This window comes from Sceloporus occidentalis, unplaced genomic scaffold (assembly GCF_023333645.1).
Source record: "Sceloporus occidentalis isolate IW3139 unplaced genomic scaffold, rSceOcc1.0.p SCAF_5, whole genome shotgun sequence".
Classification (NCBI taxonomy): Eukaryota; Metazoa; Chordata; class Lepidosauria; order Squamata; family Phrynosomatidae; genus Sceloporus; species Sceloporus occidentalis.
In genome coordinates, this window is record NW_028316985.1 from 187,990,060 (window position 1) to 188,015,793 (window position 25,734).

Consider the following 25,734-nt stretch of genomic DNA (forward strand, 5'->3'; position numbering starts at 1 on the left):
CATTTCAATTCACTTGCTTCTCTCTCTGGTCCTTTTTGCAAGACCTTCCTTCCTATGGAAAAAACTCCCCATTTAAAACCATCTCTCCAGTCTGTTTTGCAAGATCTTTCTTCCTATGGAAACAATTCTCCATTTAAATCCATTTGCTTTCTTTCTCAATCTGATATTAAAACCTCCCATCCAGCATCTGAGAATCAGTTGGGAGAGGTCCAGAGAAGGAGAAGGAGGGACGGAAGTGGTCTTTCCCCCTTTCTACCCTTTCTTATAGCCCCCTAAGTTTTATCCTCAACTTATGCACAGGTCATAGCAAAACCCAGGATTTGCCGAGACCTTCCCTCGACTTATACATGAGGCTGACTTGGACACACTTACATACAGTAATTAAAATCCTGCCCTTGCTACTGGAAGCATTGGGTGTCATACAAATCTCTGAATGCAGTTACAAGATATAAAAACTAATATGAACTCTTATATTATGGTATAAGCTTTCGTAGCTGGTGCGGCCTTCATGAAAGTGTTATCCTCAACTGGAAAGTATAGAGACATGCACCATTCCAGGAGTGGGATGCAGAGAGTATCAGGAACCTACTGATTGCTATACAAAGGTACATGCTTCCAGCTTTTACCCAGAACGCAGCATAAAATCCACTACTGAAGCCAAGTCCTACCATGCAGCCACTTCTGAGAGACGCACTGGGCAGCCCATTCTGGGCAAGGACTGGACTCTGTCTCGCAGGCCTCTTTGGGCAGCAGAAGCAGCTGTGGAGTGACCGAGAGGCTACTATCCAAGCTAAGGTGGCCCTTCTCCAGCAAGGAAAGGCCTTGCCAACAGATACAGAGAACCAGTCCCCATGGCAGACCCAAACGGCCAATCCCTGCCCATGCCTCCTTTGCCCACCCCACTTCAGGACCTAGGAATACGTCAGCCACAAATTCAGGGGTTCACCCTCATCCATCTTTCGATGAAACACATGTCATCTTCTGCCACCATTTCACGGACTGCATACTACCCATAAGGGAAACAAATTTGTAGCCAAGAGAGAAAAGGGTTGATGACAGAAATGGCAATAATAATAATAATAATAATAATATAATACCCAACTCTCTTCCATGCCAGCATTCTCTGAACATGCCAGCCACAGATACTGGCAAAACATCAGGAATAAAATCTTCTAGAACATGGACACATAGCCTGTAAAACTATGGATGCCGGCCATGAAAGCCTCCGACCTCACAATAATAATAATAATATTTTTTAAAATCCCATTGGGAACACACATCTGCCTTTCAGGACATTCTGGCAATGATCCTAAGGAAGTCACTTTTTGACAAAAGGGTTCAACGGCAGATTTCGTCTCAACACAGGTGGACAAGAATTCAAGGAGACGTTCAACCCTATCTCCTGGGGCCTGAATAGGGATTAAGGGTTGTTTTTCCAACCGCACTGTATTTGTCGATCGGCTCCGTGACATTACGCAACTCCTGCTTTGCTCATTACCGCTGCTGAGATAATTGCCAGGTGTGGAGCGCTTGTGTTTCAGTTCCCTCTGGCCTCACTGCTTCCAGGCCATTCTCCATCCCAAACCATGCCACTGCCTACCTGTCAACGGAGGATAATGCGCCACGCTTCCGACGCAGAAGGCTGCATCCACGAGAACTTATGCCGCAAATAAATTTGCTAGGTGCTATCCACCGTTGCAGATTTTGCTACAACAGACTATAACGATGAATTAATTGATCAGAACCAGAAGAGGGAGGGAGGGAGGAAGGAAGGAAGGAAGGAAGGAAGGAAGGAAGGAAGGAAGGAAGGAAGGGCAGCACGAAAATGGCATTTTTAAAGTGCAAATATCCTCATAGCCTCCAACGTACCCCTCCTGCCCCTTCCCCTGCTCCCAGGCTTTTGCAGAAGGGGAGGAGGAGAGCAATTCTACCTCCAAACCTTCCTCATTTCAGCAGCCTTGCTCCACTTGTCCCAGTGCCCCATGTGCTGCTAAGGAATGGAGCCCTCCTTCCTCTTCCTTTCAAAAGCAGCCAGGTGGCAGATTTATGCTCTGAGCACACCTGTCCCACCATAACACCTTTCTTTTGGCACACTTTACAGAGAGAGAGATTGCAAACAGCCCCTGCTGGGTGGGAGATTCTGGAACCAGGCCTGGCAAGACCGTTTTATTAAGAGATGCCGTTGTGCAGCGACTGCACCAGAAAGAAGAGAAGGCCTCAGCCTCCCCTCTTCCTCCCAAATGACATGCAAATAAAAAGTTGTGTAGACAGTACATCTGCTCTGCAGACACAGCGTGTCACAGATCTTGTAAATACACCTTCATTCAACTTTCAGCACATTGTTGATTAGTGGTTCAGGTTTTGCATAATGTGGCAGCTGCCATCGGCACTTTTGGGAGGGTTCTGCAATGCCTTCCATATGGAACTTGCTCTCGGAACTCCGAAAAGAGTTATCGGGTGCCGTGCTCCAGAGCGCCATTTGCCTCTGAGAAGGTGTGAGATGCTAAGCTAAATATGACAGGAGCAAACTGAAAGACTCCTCCAGTGACAGATTTGGGGTGGGGCGTGGAGGTGGCGTGTTTATATTACACAGGCCTGCCACCGATGCCTCCAACCCAAGTCAAGGGGGACTCTTTCAGGGCTGGAGGGAGAGGGACACCAGGAAGGAGTCCTGTGCGGGAAAGAAACAGCCCCCATGCCATTCCCCTCCACTGATGAGACCGCTGCCCAACAAGCCGCCCTTCGGCCGGAATGAGCCATCCATCGAGGGACTACAGATTGAAAGAGTCTTTGCAAATATTCCAGAGACAGAGGAAAAGGTAGCTGGGGTCCCTGAGGTGTCCTGATAAGAAAAACCTTGCACAAATGAGAAACTTCAGGGTTTGGGACTTTTCCAAGACAATGTTTTTCTTGCATTTTCTCTGCAGGAATGGTCTTCTCTGTGCAGAAAATGTGGTTTTGTAGGCAGGAGGCATGTTCCCTGTGCATACCTCCCTTTGTTTCTGTCTTCATTGTGGCATGGGTGAACAAGGATCCTGGCTAACAAAAGGTGAAAGAGTACCCATTAAGACCCCACTGGCACCAGTGGCCCATGCACCACAGCATTCATGCCTGTTCCTTGCACTGCTTTGGATAACGCTTGGGAGGATGGCTGAGTGCTATCAAAGAAATAGCAGTAAAATATACATTTAAAAAGTCTCCAGCAAGCACATGAAGACCTAGGAGTCCACTTCCACAAGACAAGCAGGCCTTTGATGGAACCTCCAGAAATATTATCGTCCTTCTGAGTGGTGATGCCTCTGGCATTGTGCATCTCCTTTGCAAGAGAGGGCTGGGCACTGCCTTCTCTCAGCCCCAAAACAGATGCCATTCCTGCCATTCACAACCTAATGTAATAGGGGAGTTTCCTCCCACTCTCCAAATAGCAACTTTATCCTTTCCAAACAAGCATCACATACTTACTTTTCTAGCAGAGACATGATGATGGGAGGTAGAACCAGTATAGGCATCGGCAGGATTACTCGGGTCAGGGCCGTCTCTAAGAGCGCCTGAGAAAAACACCAACAGAAGGGAACAGTCACTTCAAACCTGTGGATGATCTAAAGAGTTTTCCCACCAAAGGCTTCTGTTACATGGATTTGTAATTGGTTGACTGGCCGAACCCAAAGGGTGCTCAACAATGGCTCCTTTTCATCCTGGAGAGAAGTGACCAGTGGGGTCCCACAGGGCTCTGTCCTGGGCCCAGTGCTATTCAACATCTTTATCAATGACTTGGATGACAGAACTGGGATCATACTTATCAAATTTGCAGATGACACCAAATTAGGAGGAATAGCTAATACCCCAGAGGACAGGATCAAGATTCAAAATGACCTGAACAGACTAGAAAACTGGGCCAAAGCTAATAAAATGAAATTCAACACAGAGAAATGTAAGGTACTGCACTTAGGGCAGAAAAATGAAATGCATAGATATAGGATAATGAGGGACACCTGGCTGAATGAAACTACGTGTGAAAGGGATCTTGGAGTCCAAGTAGACCACAAGTTGAACATGAGTCAAGAGTGCGATGCGGCAGCTAACAAGGCCAATGCGATTTTAGGCTGCATCGATAAAAGTATAGTGTCTAGATCAAGGGAAGTCATAGTGCCGCTCTATTCTGCTTTGGTCAGGCATCACCTGGAACAATATTGTGTCCAGTTCTGCACACCACAATTCAAAAAGGACATTGAGAAACTGGAGCCATGTGTCCAAAGGAGAGCAACTAAAATGGTGAAGGGTCTGGAAACCATGAAGTCCTATGAGGAAGGACTTAGGGAGCTGGGGATGTTTAGCCTGGAGAAGAGAAGGTTAAGAGGTGATATGAGAGCCCTGTTTCAATATTTGAAAGGATGTCATATTGAGGAGGGAGCAAGCTTGTTTTCTGCTGCTCCAGAGAACAAGACCCGGAACAATGGATGCAAGCTACAGGAAAAGAGATTCCAGCTCAACATTCAGAGGAACTTCCTGAGAGTCAGGGCTGTTTGACAGTGGAACAAACTCTCTCAGAATGTAGTGGAGTCTCCTTCCTTGGATGGCCATCTGTTGGGGATGCTTTGATTTAGATTTCCTGCATGGCAGAATGGGTTGGACTGGATCAGGGCCCTTGCGGTCTCTTCCAACTCTATGATTGTATGATTCTATGATTCATCCAATTAAAATGTGGTCCTCCTCTTTTCCTACTGCTTTTCAGGGATGGGGGGTGAACATGCACATGGGAAGAGATCGACACCATCAAATCCTCACCTTCCTAAGAGATGTAAAAATATTTATTACTGCTCCGTTCAAACCACTGAAAGTTAAAATAAAAACTGCAAGGAATGTAATTTGGAAATTAAGATCCTCTGATGCAAGATTCTTCTTTTCCAACTGCTTTCAGATTTGTTTTTGTTGCTTGCTGCCAAATCAGTTTTGACCTATAGGGACCCTACAAACTGGAGACCTCCCAAAAAAACCCCTGCTCAGGTCTTGCAAATTCCTTGATGGGATCAATCCAACCCCTTTCCTACTCCCATCCACTTTTCCTATCATTATCATACTTCTCCAGAGGTATGTCCAAAGTATGATAGCCTTCCTTGAGCCATCTTCACTTCTAGCAAAAGTTCAGGCTCGGTTTCCTCTAAGACCCATTTACTTGTCTTTTTGACAGTAGGACCTCCTTCCAGCACCACATTTCAGAGGGCTGATCCCCTTCCAGACAGCTTTCTTCCCTGCCCAGAGCCTGCATTTCCATGCGCTCCTGGCTTTCTCAAACCCTGCGGCTGTGGCTGCGCATGCCACCAGAGGGAGCTCCAGCCACCGCTGTCGTTGCACAGGACTCTCAAAGGGGGTTCTCTGCCTGTCTCTGTCTCAAAGGGGTCCTCATTTACTTCTTTGTAGGGATAGCAGCCAAGGCTGTGTCTCAGTGTTGGATAAAACATGGCAACAGCCTCTTTGCATAAAAACAGCCTCATGTACAAAGACCTCCATAAAACAGGGGTGGGGAGAGGGTGGCCGGTGGAACCCATGCAGACCCCAGTCTTCTTTTCCTGCCCCTGAAGCCCCCCTCCCCCCCCCCCGGATATCCACCAAACCCTCCTAAATCATTTTTCCCCAAGGTTATACAGCAGGCCCCTGGTATCTGCTGGGGTTTGGTTCCAGGACCCCCCTTGGATACCAAAAGCTAAGGTTAAGAGGTGATATAATAGCCTTGTTTAAATATTTGAAGGGATGTCATATTGAGGAGGGAGCTAGCTTGTTTTCTGCTGCTCCAGAGAATAGGACACAGAGCAATGGATGCAAGCTACAGGAAAAGAGATTCCACCTCAACATTAGGAGGAACTTCCTGACAGTAAGGGCTGTCTGACAGTGGAACAAACTCCCTCGAAGTGTAGTGGAGTATTCTTCCTTAGAGGTCTTCAAACGGAGGCTGGATGGCCATCTGTCGGTGATGCTTTGATTGTGATTTCCTGCATGGCAGAATGGGGTTGGACTGGATAGCCCTTGTGGTCTCTTCCAACTCTATGATTCTATGATTCTATGGATGCTCAAGTCTCACTATATACAACTGGATTGTTGTTGTTGTTGTGGGCCCTTGGAATCTGTTGGGCTTTGGTTCCAGGAGCCCCCATGGATCCTCCCCATAGGCTCTGCAGCTTTGACCTTACGTGGAAGGCAAGCCCTGGCATAAGTAATGGGGGGCATACCCGTGCCAGGCACCCCGGGCACCACAACAAGCATGCACCCCATTATTTTCTATGGGGCTTGAACATAAGCTCTTTTTCCCATACATGGGGAGAAGGGCAGACTCTGTGTGTGTGTGTGTGTGTGTGTGTGTGTGTGTGTGTGTGTGTGTGTGTGTGTGAACTATAAGCCTCAGCTCCCCACTACTCTTCCTTCCAATCCTCCTCTCAGTTTCTGGTCCTCCCAAAACTGCCTGCCATCACACTTCTCCTCAGGGATTTTGGGGTGTTAAAAATGGCCCCTGGCGCAGCTGCCCACCCCTGCCATAAAGACTCAACATGGGAGCTTCTGATTAGGCAGCACCCAGAGGACATACATGTTTGGCAGCGATCTTGGAAGATCCGACGATGTTTCCGTCTCCATCCAGGACGTCGATCCCTTCCTCCAGCTCCATGTGTCTCATCAGGACCACGTTGCAAATATTGGCACTGGCTGTGGGGAAAAAGAGAAGAAAGCACATCAGTAGGGTCAGGTCCCTCAACAAAGCCCACCATCCATGCAAAATGGGGCAATAGGCTGCCAAGGAAAATGCCCAGCTCTTCCTGGCTTGTGGCTCCTTGAGCAACTCCTACTAAGATACAACCTGCTCCAGCGTTGGACTGGAGGCAAAGGATTTGATTAGAGGAAAAGAGATCCCACCTAAACATCACGGAGAACCTTCTGTATTGTAAGGGCTGTTTAATAGTGGAAGAGGCTGCCAACCTTCCTTCTTTGGAGGTCTTTAAACAGAGAATTGATGGTCGTAGTTTTTTGTGGGTTTTTCAGGCTATGTGGCCATGTTCTAGAAGAATTTATTCCTGATGTTTTGCCAGCATCTGTGGCTGGCATCTTCAGAGAATGCTGACATGGAAGAGAATGGGGTATGTACGTGTATGTGTATTTTATATATATACACACACACACACACACACACACACACAATGCGACCCTGGGTTGGGAGGAGTGATTTCCATCTTAATCTGTGTCATGTTCTGTTGCTGAATGGCAAGGTCTATAGGGTGGGAGGGGATGCAAAGAGGATTTGGGTCTGTTTAATTAGAGATCCCTTGTCCGCTGGGAATCCCCCTGACTCTGGGTTGTTTTCATTTGCATTTTACTGGGTCTTCATTTTAGTATTTTCCAAGACTGGTAGCCAGACCTTGCTAACTTTAAAGCTTTCTTCTTTCCTACTGAAGTTGTCTAAGTGTTTGTGGATTTCAGTGGCTTCCCTGTGCATTCTGACCTGATAGTTGTTGACACAGTCCAGAATATCAGTGTTTTCAGACAGCATTTTATGCCCAGGATGGTTTATAACATCTTCTGCTGCTGCTGATTTTTCTGGCACAGCCAGAAGAGCAAAAGTTTACAGGCAAGGTACAAAGTGTTGGTTATTACCTTTACATGGTTTGGGTCCAGGTTACCTAATGGGTCTCCTCCTCCCGTACAATCCTGTATGCTCAGGCCCTCTAGCGGACACTTACTCTGGTCAGCCAGGACTAGGTTGGCCACTGTTGGCCAGAGGACTTTTTCTTCAGCCGCCCCCAAATTGTGGAACGACCTGCCAGAAGAGATTGGACAGCTGAATTCAAAATGGCATTGAAGTCCAGTCTCTTGTGGCAGGCTTATCCAGATGATTCTTCAGTTCAAATAACAAATTTTAAATGCAGATTGTTTTAGATTGTGTGTGTCTTATTTGTCATTTAAAACTGTTGCATGTTTTAACTCATGTGTTTTAATTGATGTTGTGCATTGTTTACTTGTTGTTGTTTTCCACCTTGATCCATGGTGAGAGGTGGGTAAGCAATTTCATTGCTGAACCATTCTTCTTGCTGAGATGTTCCTTCTAATGTTTAGTTGAAATCTGTCCTCCTGTAACTTCAGACCATTAGACCTGGTCCTTCTCTCTGGGGCACCAGAGAACAAAACTGCCCCCTTCTTCTCTGGGGCAGCTTTTGAGGCATTAAAAGAGCATTTAAAGAGCAAAGGTGCCCCAGAATCCCCCCTCTGCCTGGTTCTTCTGAGCCCACTCCGGCCAATGGGCTTTGCACAAGGGTCTACCAAGCCTATCTTTAAATTTGGCATCTCACCCAGAGACATCTGATGCTGGAGATGCCAGCCACCCCCCCCCCCCCAAAAAAAAAAGAGAGAATAAAGCAGCAATTAGCAGGAGGATGGCATGCATCCTGGCAGCACAACCAGGCATGTCAGCACACAAATAACAGAGGCAGAGAATTAATTAAGAGCTGAGCAAATTAATTACAGGCCCTCAATCAATCCTGACACCAGCTTAACCTCCTTCTCTTAACACTTTGGCATAATAATAGAACAACCTGATAAGAGATTCCCTGCTTAGTACCCTCCCCTGGCACTACTGGCTGAGACCCCTGAGAGTCTCTAAAACATTTGGTGATAGATGCTGCCCACCTTCCAGTGAAAAGCTGGAAGGCCTTGATCCCAATCTAGAAACTCTGCAACATGAAGGAGGGCAGCGGCTGAGGCCCTACGTCAGGGTTGCACTACGTGTCTCTAGCTGTGGATCTGTGCAATACCGGTGCCTCACAACCCAACATTGCGCACCTAAATCAAGTCAATAAGGCCATAGGATCCTGTTGGATGTCTCCCACATGCTTTAAGTTCCTCTACAGAAGCAGCTGTTTGATGTAGAACGGACGATGCAGTTCAAAGTTACAGAAATGGGAGTTGCACCTGTAGTGCCACAGCACATAGATGCACATTGTGCACTGCACATGCACACTGCAGATCCAGATTCAAATGTGCATTGGTTCTGCAACAGTACAATTCAGTAAAGGGACCAAGTTGCAAATCCTGCCGCTTACTCTGCAAGTATAAAATTACACTCTGCCTTCTCAATATACAAGGCAGATCTACATGCAATGCATACCATGTACAACATGCACGCACATCCAAGCATTAAATATGCAACTCTACTTGTACAACCTTCAAATGAATGTGGGCATTGCAGTTCAGAAAATAATATCCAACCAGTTCTGTAGGGAAAGTTACATCCACAGGATCAAGAAAATATAAAATGAAGACAGAAGCAATGCACTCAGGAATGAGATGAAATGGTGACAGATCCTCCAAGAGAGAACCATCTGAAGATGAATCCACAATTTTAGAAAGCTAAGTAGAAAAAGCAGTCAAAGCACTTGGGAGAAATAAATCACCTGATAGTATACCAATATAGCTGCTTCAAGCTATAGAGACAGACTCTACTCCAGTTCTAACTAAAATCTGCCAACAAATATGGAAAACAAAACAATGACCCACAGGTTGGAAATGCTCGATATACATTCCAGTCCCCAAGAAAGAGGACACCAGGGATTGCAGTAACCACAAGACCACTGTATTAACTTCCAATGCAAGCAGAACAATGCACAAAACCACACAACAAAGGCTTTTACCATATGTGGAGTGAGACACGGCAAGCTGGTTTTGGAAAAGGAAGAGGCACAAGGGATCATATTGCAAATATATGATGTTGGCTGGTGGAGTGCATCAAGAAAATCCGCCTACCTACTGCAGGAAATGGCACAAATCTCTGGATCAGAAGCCGGGTGGCTGGGGTAAACTGGTTTGCTTTCTGGATCAGAACATTAAGGCCCACCTGCAGAGAGAGAAGGCAGAACAAGGAAAGGTCTCAGGAACAACAGCAAACTGTCTACACGCATGTCCCACATGTGTCTTTCCAAACACACATCTGGCTCTCCTCCCAGGGACCAGAGAGAGGAGGATTTTGGCTGGCAGTCAGTCTTTTCTCCATGCATTCCTGCATGGCAGAATGGGGTTGGACTGGATGGACTTTGTGGTCTCTTCCAACTCTATCATTCTGATTCTAGATTCATTCCTCCTCTTGATTTGGGTCCCTTCACTTTCCACCCCATCATCCACTCTTGTTACAATGGCTCCTTCACATTTAGGGCTCCTTCCTCTCAATTACTTGCAAGTATACATTCTGCAGGACAGCTCTTCAGCTATTCAAAACTAGGTGAGAGCTGTCTTTAACCCATTTAACCCAGGTGCCAAAATGCCCAAAGGCAACAGGTCCTGTCTGATCTAATCAGGGACAGTCCTGGACCCTTGTTGACTAATGGTCACTCCAAGAGTCTCCTAGGGTTTCTTAGCCCAAGAATTCTCAGAAAGTGGTTTTGCCAGTTCCTTATTTTGGAACTGGTCTTCACTGGTGGTCTCCAATTCAAGTCCTAACCAGGGCTGACCCAGCTTAGCTTCCAAGATCAGATAGGATCTGGTGCCTTGAAGGTATTTAGGTCCTTACAGAGTGTTATTTAGGGGTTAAGCAATAGGACTGGGGCTCAGGAGGGCTGGGTTCTAATTCTTAGGAGTTTATCACACAGGGACCATATTTGCCTCCATCCCAATAATGATTAAAACGTCCGCATCCTGCAAAAGCACACAAAGGTGTGAATGATTTTCACACGCTGAACACAATTAACACATTAGAGGCTCATTACTAAAGTGAGAAAGCGGGTAGAATGCACATTTGGTTTTCACACAGATGATGGTTTGGGGGTCTTGGTTTTTTTGTGCGTCCGCATTGAAGAATTAGTTGTGTCACCAGAAGTCACCAGAACACAGATGGCAGTGAACAAAACCCCCAATTTTATTTGGTATGATAGCCCTGTTTAGGTGTTTGAAGGGGTGTCATATTGAGGAGAGAGCAAGCTTGTTTTCTGCTGCTTGAGAGAATAGGACATGGAGCAATGGATGCAAGCTCCAGGAAAAGAGATTCCAGCTCAACATTCCAGCTCAACTTCATGGCAGTAAGGGCTGTTTGACATTAGAAGATGCTGCCTCCATGGAGGGTGGTGGAGGCTGTTCTTTGGAGGCTGTTTTTAAGCAGAGGCTGGGTGGTCATCTGTCCCAGAGAGGGTTTGGATGGTGTCTTCCTGCATGGCAGAATAGGGTTGGAATGAATGGCTCTGGGGTCTCTGCATGGGGTCTCTGCATTCTGCATGGCAGAATGGGGTAGGAATGGATGGCCTCTGGGGTCTCTTCCAACTCTATCATTCTATGATTGTATGAACACTCGGAATTGAGGGGGGGGGCTTCCGTCTGACCAACCTGCCTCCCTTCCTCCCCTTCCCAGTCCTGAAGTCCGCTTCCCAGTGCTAAGTGGCCAATGGAGCCGAGGGCGGTGGGTGGCCTCCCTGCTCCATCTCAAACTGATTATGGGCCATCGCAGCAAATTCGCAGGCTGTCAGCGCAGCCAAGGCAAACAATTATCAAGGCGAGGCAGAGCGCATTAAGGGAAGCCGCAGGGGGACCTTCACCTAGACCAGAGGGTGAAAAATGGTGTCGCTGTGGGGGTGCAATGTGGGGGGACGGGGAGGGAGGAGGAAGGCGGCGGCAGGGAAGGAGCGCGGAAGAGTTCCTGGCCCTGAAAAGATAGGGACAAGGAAGGAGGACAAAGAGGCCACTGCAACCCACCCTCCCACCCTTTACTGCTGTCTAAGTAAGTGCAGTGAAGTCTGAGTGGGGGTCTCTGGAGGCAGTGGGGGACACACACATACACACAAGCCACAACCAGCTTGTATTTGCAACAGGGGCTCAAACTGCTCTCTGAATTTCCTCCTTGGGTCATGTTTGTCCATTCATGATGGTTTTGCTTGGCATGTGTTATGCAACCCCATCTTGTCAATGAGCTGCAATTAAATGTGTGTTGATGTGCATGTGCAATGCAGATCTATTACACATGCACATGCTCTGCTTCTGCAGCCCTGAACTGAATGCTGCTGTTCTGCATTGGACAAAAAGGTCCAACTGCTTCCACAGTAGAAATTGGACCCATGGGAGGCACCAACAGGATCCAGTATATTGCAACAGGAGTTAAGGGCTGCAGCAGGGACCAGAACCAACAAGAACCACACAGCCTGCCTGCTGAGGCTAGCAAATAGACTCCTTCCTTGCCTATAACATAAAACACAGGGTCCTAGTCCCTTGGATGGCCTTCAGGTATAAAGACTGGCGAATTCCTACCTCCTTCTGCAAATGATTCTGGAATCCTAGCCTGGGATCTCTGCTGCTTCTAAGCTTTCCTCCAGTCACTCATCTATCTCCCTCGCTGCACTTTCTTCCTCCTCCAGAAAAAAGAATCTCATTATTCCACCACTAAGTCCCAACACCTGCCTTGAGATCTTGGAGACAAAACATTAATTTAAGGATCATTTCAGCTGGAGTAAACTGGCTTTTCCTAGGTGGAAATGTCTGAACTAGGCTGTTCATTCTGCAGAGTCCTTATAAGCTGGGAGAGAAGACTTTTCAGTTGCCTTAATGGAAGCATCTTCAACAGAGGAACTGGACGGGGAAGAAATTGGGGAGCTCATCCAAGGGCCCAAAAGAACGCCAGGTCTGCAAGTTCCTCAAAGCTTCTCTGGCTGGGATTAAAATTGGAAGACTAAAACATTTGCTGAAATCCCTGGACTCCTCATTGTCTTCTCTTGATTGCAATGGAGTATTATGGCTCCACTCCGTTCCATAGGGTTGAATGTGGCAAACTATGGCCGCTCCACAATCCCTCACCATCGGCTATGCTGTCTGGGGCTACTGGTAGTTGCAGTCCAACAACACCTGGAGGGACATAGTTGCCTGAACCCATCATGAGAGAAACTAAAAGGCTGCAAGAACATACCGCCTGGAGGACCTGTGAAAGATGGACGGACTGTGGGGGTGTAGCTATGGGGGTGTTTTATGGAATGAGGGCACTGCTGCTCCCTAAAAAGAATTCTACTTCTTCTCCCATGAAATTTTCCTTCAGTCCACTGAAAAACATTCACCTGCAGGCCTCCTCTTTTACCTGCTGTGTTTGCCTCCCTTGGTCACTCGGGTCAGTATTTCTAAAGGCTCAGCTGAAGTTTTAAGTGCAGTGCTAGAAAACTGGAGACTAAAGGAGAATTTCATGGTGTGGAGGCAGAATTTCTAACCTTAACTACATCCCTTCTGCCTGCCCTTCATCTTTGGTACCTTTTCAGCCCTTCCTACATAATCCTATAGGAAGCAGCTGCTTCACTGGAGAGAGGAAGGGTAACATGGGCTATTTGGGCATCAGTAGAACCGCCAGCCAGGGAACCAGGGGGTTGGCAGCAGCACAGCCGAGCACATTGTGGCGGGCCACATTTTTAGCTGCCTTTTCCAGACTCATCTGCATTCAGAGTTGTATCCTGCAAACTGTTTTAACCAAGAGCCCCAGGATGTCGGAGCTCCCAGGCCTTTGGAGAGCCTCTCTGCTGGGTGCTGATCCTGAGCCCAGAGGGATGTGAGCTGGGGAGGAGAGCAAGGGCCTCCCTTGAAGGAATCCAGTGGCACTGCTTTTCAGGTCATCTAGTCCTAATGGCCTCACTCCAGGAGGCGACTGGCTGCTAATTAACAGCAGAGCCTTTAATGAGACTGCGGAAAGACAGAGAGACAGGCTGCTTGCCCTCTGGTTTTTGGCACCAGGCAAAGTGGCAAAAACACCTGTTGGAGGCCTCCTTCCACCTTCCTTTGTGGGGGTCAGCCATGTGAAGGGACTAAGGACGCAAAGGCTTCTTGACCCAGCCTGGGCTGGGTGACCACAGGGCAGGGAGTCAAGTAGACCAGTGTGCCACCTGTTAGTATGACCCATAGTGCAAAGGGAAGTGGTTGGGGACACAGTAAAGTGGAAGAGGAATTACTTTCCTGAGCCCCAGGAGCAAAGGCCAAAGCGAAGGAAATGAAAGGGCTACCCACTGCTATCGAGACGGCACTTATGACAGCTCCCACGTAGCCCTGGATGAACTTCGAGGTTGGAGAAGGCTGCCAGAGGAAGACAGAAAGAAAGGGTTTAGAAGAGGGGGGACATTAACCCACAGAAGTTACCCCAACGCCAAAAGACCCTTCTCTTAGGAGTTTCTCACATGGGGGAAATCCCATGCAGAAATGGGGGTTTAAATCGGGGGGAAACCCGCAAAGGTGGGTTGATTTTCACACAACGTCATTGTTAAACTGGTGTTAACCCGAACGGAAAGTAGATGGAAAGCAGACAAAAGCTGCTCCTTTTTACTTTCGGGAAATCGAAATTTTGGATAACTCCTCACCTTCGTTGCGTTTCGGTTTGCATAGTTGACACAGGCGTTGTGGCTCTGATTCAACCACTGAGGACAAAACAGAGAAGAAAAAATGAGACAAACTCTAGTTTAAAAGAAGAAAAAAGAGGCTGGGAGGGGGTTTGAAAATGGTGGTGATGATGGTGATGATGATGATGATGATGATGAGAGAGGCAAGAGTGGCACAATTGCTGCAAAAGAGGAGTTGTAGCAAAACACACAGGAAAGCAGCTTTTCCAATTACGCCTCCCACTGCGGAAGGAGGCTTTTTTGTTATCAAATCCAGACAATGCTGTTACGTATCTGTGAGAGAACAGGGCCCAGGAGGGGGCACTCATGGCAGAAAGGGGTGTCACTGCCCTCTCTTTGTCTTTCTTTCTTTCTTTCTTTCTTTCTTTCTTTCTTTCTTTCTCTCTCTCACAAACACATACACACACAGCACAGGCTTGACTCTCCCTTGCTTCTGGGGCTTCTCTACTCCATTGACAGCCTCTCCAACTGGGCAAGGGGCCACTTGGGACCCCCATGCTCCTCCCTGACTTCTTTTCCCCCAGACTGACCATAGGGAAGCGGCCACAGCAGGACTGGGATTCTGCCCAAGCCGTGGCAAATCCACCAAAGTGGACAACCAGCCGAGGGACGAAGACCCCTTAACCGCTCCTGGATTTGGGAGCCACTTAGAGGTCAAGAGCCAGGCAGAGCAGCAGTGTGTGGGTCTCATGATAAAATGCACCCTGGAGGGGCCACAAAGAGAGAGAGACCCATAGCTTTGCTTCTGCTTTGCCTCACCTGGTCCTCCACTTTGCTAGAAGGAGATGGCCGCCTGTTTTAGGCAGGGGATGGCAATTGTGTTGGAGGGGCAGGAGACCACTTTCCCCCTTGCCCCAGGCCTTTGCATGGCAGACCACCAGACGCTGCATCATATCAGCTTTTTTTAGGGGGGAGGGGGTAATTTGTGGCCTAAAAACAGGATGGTGGGAATCACAGAATTGTAGAGTTGTAAGAGACCCCCAGCTCCAGCCATTCCAACCCCCTTCTGCCATGCAGGAATACACAATCCAAGCCCTCCCTATGAGAGATGGCCATCCAGCCTCTGCTTAAAAACAGCCTCCAAAGGAGACTCCACCAAAATCTCCAAGGGAGCATCTTCCACTATCAAACAGCTCTTATTGTCGTGAAGTTCTTCCTAATGTTTAGGTGGAATCTCTTTCCCCGTAGTTTGAACCCATTGCTCCAGGTCCTGTTCTCTGGATCAGCAGAAAACAAGCTTCCTCCATTCTAGAATCACAGAATCCTAGAGTTGGAAGAGATCCCAAGAAGGGCCATCGAGTCCAACCCCCTTCTTCTGCCATGCAGGAACTCTCCATCAAAGCGCACCCAAAGATGGCCATCCAGCTTCTGTTTAAAACTCTCCAAAGAAGGAGACTCCACCAACCTCCAAGGCAGCAGCGGCTTCCACTGTCAGCAGGTTCTTTCTTCTTTGGAGGTTCTTAAGCAGAGGCTGGATGGCCATCTGTTGCAGGAGGTGCTTTGATTGTGACTTCCTGCATGGCAAAATGGGGCTGGACCGGGTGGCCCCGGAGGTCTTGTCCAGCTCTATGATTCTATGAATGCTGGGGCAGAATCTCTTTCCTGTTGCTTGAATCCCTTCCTCTATGTCCTAGTCTCTGGAGCAGCAGAAAGGACAGGTTGCTTACCTGTAACAGTATTTCTTCGAGTGGTCATCTGCGAATACATACAAATGGGTTTTACTGCGCCTGCGCAGTGCTGTTCGGAAACTTCTGGAATCACTGGGCAAAGTTTACTTTGCAACATATAGAAACTTTTTGGCGGTAACTCCGCCCACCCGTTATAAGGCCCCTGCCTTCCCGCTCTTTTCCCCAGTTCCGCAATTTTTCCGCCAAGCAGGCGATGGAGAGAGCCAATGAGAGCAGGACACTGAGGGGACGGACGGGTGGGATTTGTATGTATTCGCAGATGACCACCCGAAGAAATACAGTTACAGGTAAGCAACCTGTCCTTCTTCTTCGTGGTCTCTGCGAATCATACAAATGGGTTTAGACTGACAAGCTAAGGTATGCGGCGGAGGGAGTGTCCTGAGACCAAAGCTATGGTAAACCAAAGGTACATTTATTACAACAATAAACACGTTGAACCATAAAAGGAGTCAGTCTTTTTGTTCTTGCACAAACCAAACATAGCAACAACATTGCTAAACCTGAGAAGGGGAGATAAGGTCGTGCAAGACCCATCCCATTGAAATTGTGCAAACCAACATTCAACAGAATGTAAACGCAAAGGCATTATATACACAAATGCTGAAACACAACCATCAGTAGTGCAATCAATGCAACCCTGAAACCAGCACAGCCCTCCTGAAAGCTGCGTCTCGGATGGCTCTGGTGTCCAACCTATAATGCTTAATAAAAGTCAGAGGTTGGGACCAGACAGCAGCCTTGCAGACATCCTCCAAGGAAATCCCCGACAGGAATGCAGAGGATGCTGACATTGCCCTTGTGGAATGAGACCGAACCCTGCCCGGGAGAGGTTTGCCCAAAAGTTCATAGCAGAGGTGGATGGTACCGGCCACCCATTTGGAAAACCTCTGCGGAGACACAGGCAACCCCTTTTTCGGCTCCGAGTAGCACTGGAAGAGTCTTTCGGAGCGACTGGAGGCAGCAGTTCTGTCCAAGTAAAAAGCCAGTGCTCTCCTGACATCAAGAGAGTGCAGGCTTCGCTCCGCATCCGAAGTCGGGTTGGATGCGAGAGTAGGCAACACAATGTCCTGGCACATGTGGAAAGCAGACACAACCTTAGGCAAGAAAGTATTGTCTGTCCGGAGGACCACCTTGTCCCTGTGAAACCTCAGGAAGGGCTGGTCCCTCCGCAAGGCACAGAGTTCGCCCGCACGGCGGGCAGAGGTGATGGCCACAAGAAAGGCGGTTTTCCAAGTCAGTAGTCTCAAGTCCGCTGTGGCCATCGGCTCGAAGGGCTTGGACTGGAGCGCGGACAGTACCGCCTCCAAGCTCCAAGCCGGCGCCGGTACCGACACAGGAGGATGCAAATTGGCACATCCCTTAAGGAACCCCTTCACCAAGGGATCCCTAAAAAAGGAAGCCCTCCCCCCGAATTGGTACTTGGCACAAATGGCAGACAAATAGCACTTGATGGATGCGAGGCACAGCCCCTCATCCAAAAGTGCCATCAGAAACTCCAGCACCACTGGAGTGGACACCTGAGCAGGAGACAAGCCCTTTCGGTCAAGGAAGAGGCTAAACCTCTTCCATTTCAGGGCATAGGACCGCTGGGTGGAAGGTTTCCTTGCAGCCAGGATCACCGTCCTCACCGCCTCCGGCAGGTCGGTTAGGGCTGTATCCTCCAGGCCACCAGCGGCAGGCTCTCGATGTCCGGGTGCAGGATCTGGCCGTCCTGGACCGACAACAGGTCGGGACGGAAGTCGAGGCGGAGGAAGCATCTCCGGGAGAGGTGGAGAAGGGATGCGAACCAAGGCTGTCTTGGCCACCACGGGGTGATCAGGATCGCATGCGAACGGTCCGTTGTCATCTTGGACACCACCCTGGTGATGAGGGAAGGGAGGAAAGGCGTAAAGCAGCTCTCCCGTCCAAAGGAAGGCGAACGCGTCTCTGAGGGATCCGTCCATTTGCCTTCTGGAGCAGAACTGGGGACAGTGGCTGTTCCACTCGGTCGCGAAGAGGTCGATCCGGGGGGTTCCCCACCGCTCGAACAGGTCGCTGACCGTCTCCAGATGGAGCCTCCACTCGTGGCACACCGAAGAGGACCTGCTTAGGCGATCTGCCAACTCGTTGTCCTCTCCTGGGAGGTGCATCGCCTGGAGGAGCACCTGTCTCTGGATGCACCAGTCCCAGATGCGAAGAGTGATCTCGAGCAGAGTCCTGGACTTGGTGCCTCCTTGCTTGTTGATGTAACACATCATGGTAGTGTTGTCCGTCCTGAGGAGAACCACCTTGCCTGTGACAGTGAGCTCGAATGCCCTCAGGGCCTTCTCGACTACGAGCATCTCCAAAGCATTGATATGGAGAAGCTTGTCCTGGGCCAACCACTTGTCCTTGACAACCAGGTCGAGCAGGTGGGCGCCCCAACCCTCCAGAGAAGCATCGGTCGTCAAAGTCAATTGCGGCTGAGGTTGATGGAAGGGCATCCTGATGCAGACATTGTGGCCGTCCAGCCACCATCTCAGCAAGGCGGCCACCGGTCTCGGTACCGTGAGCCACTTGGAAGGAGGGTCCTCCATCAGAGAGAAGACTGAGAGGAACCAGGACTGCAGTGGTCGGAGGCGAAGCCTTGCCCACGGCGTCACGAACGTCGTCGACGCCATGTGGCCCAGCGCCACCTGGACGTCTCTGGCCCTCACTCTTCTGTGAGAGGTGCAAGGCCTCAACGATGCTACCAACGCCTGGAAACGGTCCGGAGGGAGAAAGGCGGAGCATCTGTCGGAGTCGAGGATGGCTCCGATGAACTTGGCCTGTCTGGTCGGAGTGAAGTGGGACTTCTCTTTGTTGACGACCAGTCCGAGAGAGTCCAAAAGGTGCAAGGCGAATGAGACCGCATCTCGGAGCTCGTGCTGTGAATCGGCTGCAAACAACCAGTTGTCCAGGTACGGGAAGACTCTGTAGCCCCTCTGATGAAGGTATGCCACCACCGGGGCCATACACTTCGTGAAGACCCTCGGGGCCGTGGCAAGGCCAAAGGGGAGCACGTTGTAGTGGTACGCGGTGGAGCCGACGGCGAAGGCGAGGAATCTCCGGTGGGACTCCCGAATTCCGATGTGGAAGTAGGCATCCTTCAAGTCGACCGTCGCGAACCACAGTCCCTGGTGGAGAAGCGGCAGAATAGAAGCCAAGGTGACCATCCGGAACCGACGGTATTCAAGAAAAAGGTTAAGTTCCCTCAGATCCAAGATTGGTCTGATGCCCCCATCCGCCTTCGGTACCGTGAAGTACCTGGAGAAAAAGGCCCTGGAGGACTGGTCAGGTGATAAAGGGGAGATTGCTCCCTTGTCCAGCAAAGTGCGCACTTCGTCGAGAAGGGTGTCCGAGGGGGGAGTGGACATGAAGGCTCCAGTTGGGGGGAGCTCTTGGAACTCGAGGGCATAACCCCTACGGACGATGTTGAGGACCCACGAGTCCAATGTTATAGAGGCCCAGGTGTTAACAAAGGGCCTCAAAATGTCCAAAAAGAAAAAGGAAGGAGAGACGAAGCGCGCTGCAACCCTTCAGGCTCTCTTCTTCCCCTGGTCGGTGTCCTGCCGGCGGGACTTTCGGTACCGGGAAGGAAAGTTGCGACGGCCAGAGGAGGAGGAGGACTGAGAGGGGTACCGGCATCTCTGGGAGCCCTGCTGCTGGGGTTGACGGTCTTGTTGAAAGGTCCCCTGTGACTGACCTTGCGGCTGCCACGGGCGCTGCCTCTTTCTGAAGGGCGAGATGGGAGCCGATGACATCCCGTGCTTCTTCGCCGCCGCCTTCATTCTGAACTTGCGGTTCAGGCGCTCGTCGGTCTCGGCGTGGAAGAGGCCGCTACCATCCAGGGGCATGTCCTCTATGGCTGACTTGACGTTGGCATTGAGGTCCGAACCCCTCAGCCACGCATGCCGGCGCAGAGCCAACGAAGCCGACATCGCCCGTCCTGCACAGTCAGCCACATTCCTGGAGGCAGTGATGAGCCAGCTGCCGATCGAATGGGCCTCATCACGGATCTCTACCAGGCGTCGCTGGGTCTCGTCTGGGACGTCCGGGACGAGTGGCGAGATCCCTTCCATGAGTGTCTGGATGTACGCCCCCATGCAGGCGTTATAGCCAGCACCAGCCCTCTCGATCACCTTCCCCAGAAATGGCAATAGTGAAACTGGCCGATAATTGTTATGCAACAGGGGGTCAAGGGAGGGCTTTTTTAACTAAGGTTTTACTATGGCCAATTTCAATTTAGATGGAAATTGCCCATCCCTCAAAGATGTATTAATAATCCGGTGTAACAGTGAGGTCACAACCGGTCCCCCCTGAGCCGCTAGCCATGAGGGACAGGGATCGAGAGAGCAAGTCGTCTTCCTAACACTTCAAAGGATCCTGTCCACATCCTCGGTACTAACCGACTCAAACTGATCCAGTATAACTGAGTCCACGGAAGCTCTGGATACCTCTGCTCTAGGTTCTGCTCTAATGCTGGCTTCAAGACCTTCGCTTATCCGAGAGGTTTTATCCGCGAAGAAGTTGTTAAATTGGTCACAACAGGCCTTAGAAGGTTCAAGGATCTGGTTCGGGGCAGGAGGGAGCTGAGTTAGCTCCCTGACTACCCTGAACAACTCTGCCGGACGCGACTCCGCGGACGCGATACGAGCACCATAGAACAAATTCTTAGCTGCCCGTATCGCCTCTCCGTAGTCCTCCAAAAGGCTGTCTAGGAGAGCCTTGTCGGCTAAGCGTAGGTGTTTCCGCCAGCGATGCTGTAGCCGTCGCAGAACCCGCTTCCGCGCCCGGAGGTCTTCCGTATACCAGGGCTTACATTTGGAAGCAGGCCTAAGAGGGCGCTTGGGAGCGATACTGTGTATAGCCCTAGAGAGACCGGTATCCCAGATACCAGGCAGGGCATCAACAGAATCGCCGTCATTTCCAACCATATACCCCTCTAGGGCTTCTTGGAACCTTTTGGGTTCCATCAGCCTTCGAGGGTGGACCATTCGAATAGGTCCGCCACCCCCGGGAGGGATCTGGGTAGAAGCCTTGATCTTTGCCTCCACCAGGAAATGATCCGTCCATGGGCTGGCGCTGGGGAAGGTGATCGAGAGGGCGGTTGCTCTCCAGCTTCAATCAATCCTGGATGAAACGGATTATCTAGACCCATTTCAAACCGGCTTTCGGGCGGGCTATGGGGTTGAGACTGCCATGGTCGCCTTGGTCGATGATCTCCGTCTGGGCATGGACAGGGGAAGCGTGTCCCTGTTAGTGCTCTTGGACATCTCAGCGGCTTTCGATACCATAGACCATGGTATCCTTCTGGAGCGTCTGGTAGAGGTGGGAATCGGGGGCACTGTGCTTCAGTGGTTCCGGTCCTACCTCTCTGGGAGGTTCCAGATGGTGCAGCTGGGGGACGTGTGCTCCGATAAGAGGGCCCTTACATCTGGGGTCCCTCAAGGAGCCATTCTGTCCCCTATGCTATTTAACATTTACATGAAACCGCTGGGAGAGATCATCCGGAGACATGGGGCGCGGGGTTATCAGTACGCTGATGACACCCAAATAGTCTTCTCTATGCCTCCGACTGACGCAGTGACCGGGGATGGCATCTCTCCTCTTGTGGCCTGCTTGGAGTCGGTAATGGGCTGGATGAGGGAAAACAGACTCTGCCTGAATCCAGAGAAAACGGAAGTACTTGTGATAGGCTCTCCTGGTCCAGGGACGGCGGTAATTCCACCCGTCCTGAACGGGATCACGCTCCCCGTGAAGGACTCGGTACGCAGTCTGGGGGTGCTCCTTGACTCGTCGCTCCACCACACATCTCAGGTGGATGCGACAGTCAGGAGTACCTGTTATCAGCTTCGGTGGATACGCCAGCTGCGTCCCTACCTGGGCCGGAAGGACCTTGAAACTGTTGTACATGCTCTGGTAACCTCTCGCTTGGATTTCTGCAATGCGCTCTACATGGGGCAACCCTTGTATCATACCCGGAAGCTGCAATTAGTGCAGAATATGGCAGCTCGACTGGTCACTAATACATCTAGGGCCAGTCATATAACCCCAGTGCTTAAAGACCTGCACTGGCTGCCTATTCGCTTCCGGGCGCAATACAAGGTGTTGGTCGTTACCTATAAAGCCCTAAATGGCTTGGGCCCAGGGTATCTGATGGACCGCCTCTCCCCATACAATCCGCCCCGCACCCTCAGATCATCGGGGCAGCAACTTCTAAGAGTTCCGGAGGCCAGATTAGCTTCGACTTCTAGGAGGGCCTTTACGATCTCGGCCCCCAGCCTCTGGAACTCGCTCCCAATGGAGCTCCGCACAGCCACCTCCCTACCTCAATTTAAGACGGGGTTGAAAACTTATTTATTCAAACAAGCCTACCCCTGAATACCTCCTCCTGAATATGTACTCTCCTCCCCCCCCCTTCCCTCTGCCAGTATCAGACCGGCACGAGGTTGTAATACTTTTAATATGTTAGATTTTGTTGTGATAGGGTTTTTTAATATATTGTACTGTTTGGATGTTTATTGTATTGTATTGTTGACCTTGCTGTACACCGCCCTGATTGAAGAACGGCGGTATAAAAATAAAACTTTTATTATTATTATTATTTATTATTTATTGATGGCCTTGACTGCGAGGGCTGCTGCCGAGTAGGCCTTCTTGGCCAGACCATCTACCTTCTTCGCTTCCCGGTCAACTGGGAAAGTTGCCTGCTTGGGGACGAAGCCCTGCTGCGCCCCTTCTACAATTGCCGAGTTCTGCTTGGGGTGATCGGCCAACCAAGAGCAGCTCGAAGGGGAGATCCGGTAGAGGGACTCGATCTTCCTTGAGGATCTGATGAGCGAAGCTGGCGCATCCCACGACCTCCGGACAATGGACTCAATGGAGGGCAGCAACGGGATGGAGGGGGGTGTGGGCACCCGGCCATGCACCCGACGTTCCACAGGATCCCGAGCCTCCTCCTCGGGGTAGGAGAGCTCAATGTCCAGGGCCCTTGCCATCTTAATGATGTGCTCATTAAAAGAGCGCACATCATCCGTGGGGGAGGAAGGCTCCGGGTGGTGCATCCGCTGTGGAGACGCCTGGATGGAGGTGTCATCGTCGTCGGAAGGCTCTCCCGACGGCAGCAAGGGTTCCCCCTCAGAGTCGGTGTCAGAGGTGAGCGGGATGTCCGGGACCCTGACTCGAGTCGCCGAGCGCGCTGGGATCTGCAAGGGCGGTAGCTCTGTGGGAGAGCGACACGGTGCAGAGGCTGAGGCCGTCGCATGGGAAAGGGCAGGCTCGTCATCTTGGGGGGCCACCGGGCGTAGGTTGAGCCAGGTGAACTCCCTGAAGGCAGTCTCCCTCGGTACTGACATGTAGTATCTCCCGGAATCGGGGTCAAAAAACATGTCAGTGTCCCTCTCCGTCGGTTCGTCGACCTCCGAGTGGATGGAAGGCGAAGGTGACAATCTCCGAGGGAGCTCAGTTGGCAACTCATTGGCGCGGGCAAAGTCGACCGTCGACGGTAGCGGGGTGCCCAGGACAGTGGCTGCATGCGAGGTGGACGAGCCATCGGGGCGCGAAGAGGTTGGTGTTGGAACCTTCTTCGCCGGAGAGCGCTGCTTGTGGGAAGCGCGCTCCTTTCCCTTGGAGGAGACCTCCGACCCGGCGTGGTCCTTCGAAGACTTAGGCCTCTTTGGTGCAGAGCCCTCCGTTGTGTCCTTGTGGTGCCTCTTCTTGGACGACCGTGGTGTCTCGACCCGATCCTCAGGGGGGAAGAACGGGTTGTCCGGCAGGTCCAGCAGGACGGCAGCTCTTGTGGATTGAGGCTTAGATGTCTTAGCCTTTTCCACCGGTGCAGTCTTTCCTGACGAGGATGCACCCGTCTCGGGCCGCTCGGAGGCGTGTCGAGATGGCTTCGAAGAGGCCTTGGAGGACGGAGTCGGGACCGACGAGGCCTCCACAGACTCCTTCACGCGCGAGCCCTCCGGGGACAGCTTTCTCCCGGGCTTTTCCTTGGGCTCGGTACCCTCAGACCCCGACTGTTTGTGGGGGTGTTTGGAGGGCTTGTCGGTGGCACTGGGTTTTCGTGAACCACGGGCCACATCGGTGGTGGTGGACGAACCTGCCATCGGTGGGGCAGACACCACGCTGGAGACACTCGCCCGGGAAGATGAGGCAGCCGGCGGAGCTGAAGAAGCCAATGATGGACGGGGGCCTCCCTCCTGAACCTTGCCCAGAGCAATGGCCGAAGTCAGCCGGGACTCACGGTTCTTGCGAGCCTGGGAGGAGAGGGACTTGCAGAGTGGGCAAGCCTTTGTGTCATGTTCTTTGCCCAAGCAGAGAAGGCAGGAGGAGTGAGAATCCTGGATGGGCACCTTGCCCCCGCAAACATCACACTTCTTAAATGGAGCAGGCATTTTCCGAAGTCGACAAGTTGAAAGGGAAAGTCCAGAAACGAGGTCAGCAGTCCGAGAGTTCGAAGTTACCAGGGGCGGGAGACAAAGAATGGTCAAGAGACGGTCCGAGGTCAAAAACGAAAGTGATTCCAAATGCAAGCTAAAGCGAGCGAAGTTCCCTGAAGCAGCTAGCGCGGCGGAAAAAAGGAACTGGGGAAAGAACGGGAAGGCAGGGGCCTTATAACGGGTGGGCAGAGTTACCGCCAAAAAGTTTCTATATGTTGCAAAGTAAACTTTGCCCAGTGATTCCAGAAGTTTCCGAACAGCACTGCGCAGGCGCAGTAAAACCCATTTGTATGTATTCGCAGAGACCACGAAGAAGAAACAAGCTTGCTTGTTCCCTTGGCTTTTAATACTGGAAGTTAAACGATCTGCAGTATTTATTTAACTTACTTTATCCAGCTCTGATTTATCAAACGCATTGACATCCAGGGATACACACACCGACACACTCCACTGACATAGCTCACTATCTGCAATCCCATAGAAAAATATTAGAAAGGAACTAGTATTGCATCTATTTGTGTCATTTCTTTAGCTTCTTCAGACAGAGTCAGGGGAGGCATTTGCAGGTTCCCTCTGCCTCCGGAAAGGCCTTTCTCTGCATTCCTTTCAATCTTCAGGCTCCAGTGACCATTGCTACAAACACACACTTTCAAGCACATCTCCACAACCACAACAAAGGGCTCCTGGAGCTCAACAGGCACTTCCACAGAAAAGGTAGCCTTGTTTAAGTATTTGAAGGGATGTCATATTGAGGAGGGAGCAAGCTGGTTTTCTGCTGCTCCAGAGAATAGGACACAGAGTCTCAATGGAAGCTCCAGGAAAAGAGATTCCAGCTCAACATTAGGAGGAACTTCCTGAGAGTAAGGGCTGTTCAACAGTGGAACACACTCCTTCCTCGGAGATTGTAATGGAGTCTCCTTCCTTGGAGGTCTTTAAACAGAGGCTAGATGGCCATCTCTCAATGGGGATACTTTGATTGTGAGTCCTGCATGGCACAATGGTGTTGGACTGGATCAGGGTCCTTTTTGGAGTCTCTTCCAATTCAAGGACTGTATGATTCTATGATTCTAAGCAGCTGGCAATTTCATCACATTTACTCCTCAATGCAAAACGGGTCCTTTTGTGGGACAGTTTCCAACTTTCCTTTCCACCCGCTGAAGGAAACCCCAAGATTTCTCCCAAAAAGCCAAGATGAAAACTAGAATTTGGTTGGTGTTTGCACAAGGAAAG

The 25,734-nt window shown here is 50.4% G+C and overlaps 1 protein-coding gene across 5 annotated transcripts in view; it reads right to left on the reverse strand.

Annotated features, from left to right (window-relative positions):
• Nucleotides 1–25,734, reverse strand: part of LOC149313327 (sideroflexin-5) — a 112,742-nt gene that overhangs the window by 37,364 nt on the left and 49,644 nt on the right. For all 5 annotated transcript variants that reach the window (XR_016281376.1, XM_089526463.1, XM_089526461.1 and 2 more), the window contains 5 exons: nucleotides 14,334–14,390; nucleotides 13,987–14,052; nucleotides 9,778–9,868; nucleotides 6,578–6,693; nucleotides 3,463–3,548 (listed from right to left, as the gene is read on the reverse strand). Coding sequence is in view for 4 of the 5 variants with exons in the window: in XM_089526463.1 (XP_089382589.1) it covers nucleotides 3,463–3,548; nucleotides 6,578–6,693; nucleotides 9,778–9,868; nucleotides 13,987–14,052; nucleotides 14,334–14,390 (416 nt within the window). In the remaining variant the exon portion in view is untranslated. The remainder of the gene's footprint in view (nucleotides 1–3,462; nucleotides 3,549–6,577; nucleotides 6,694–9,777; nucleotides 9,869–13,986; nucleotides 14,053–14,333; nucleotides 14,391–25,734) is intronic.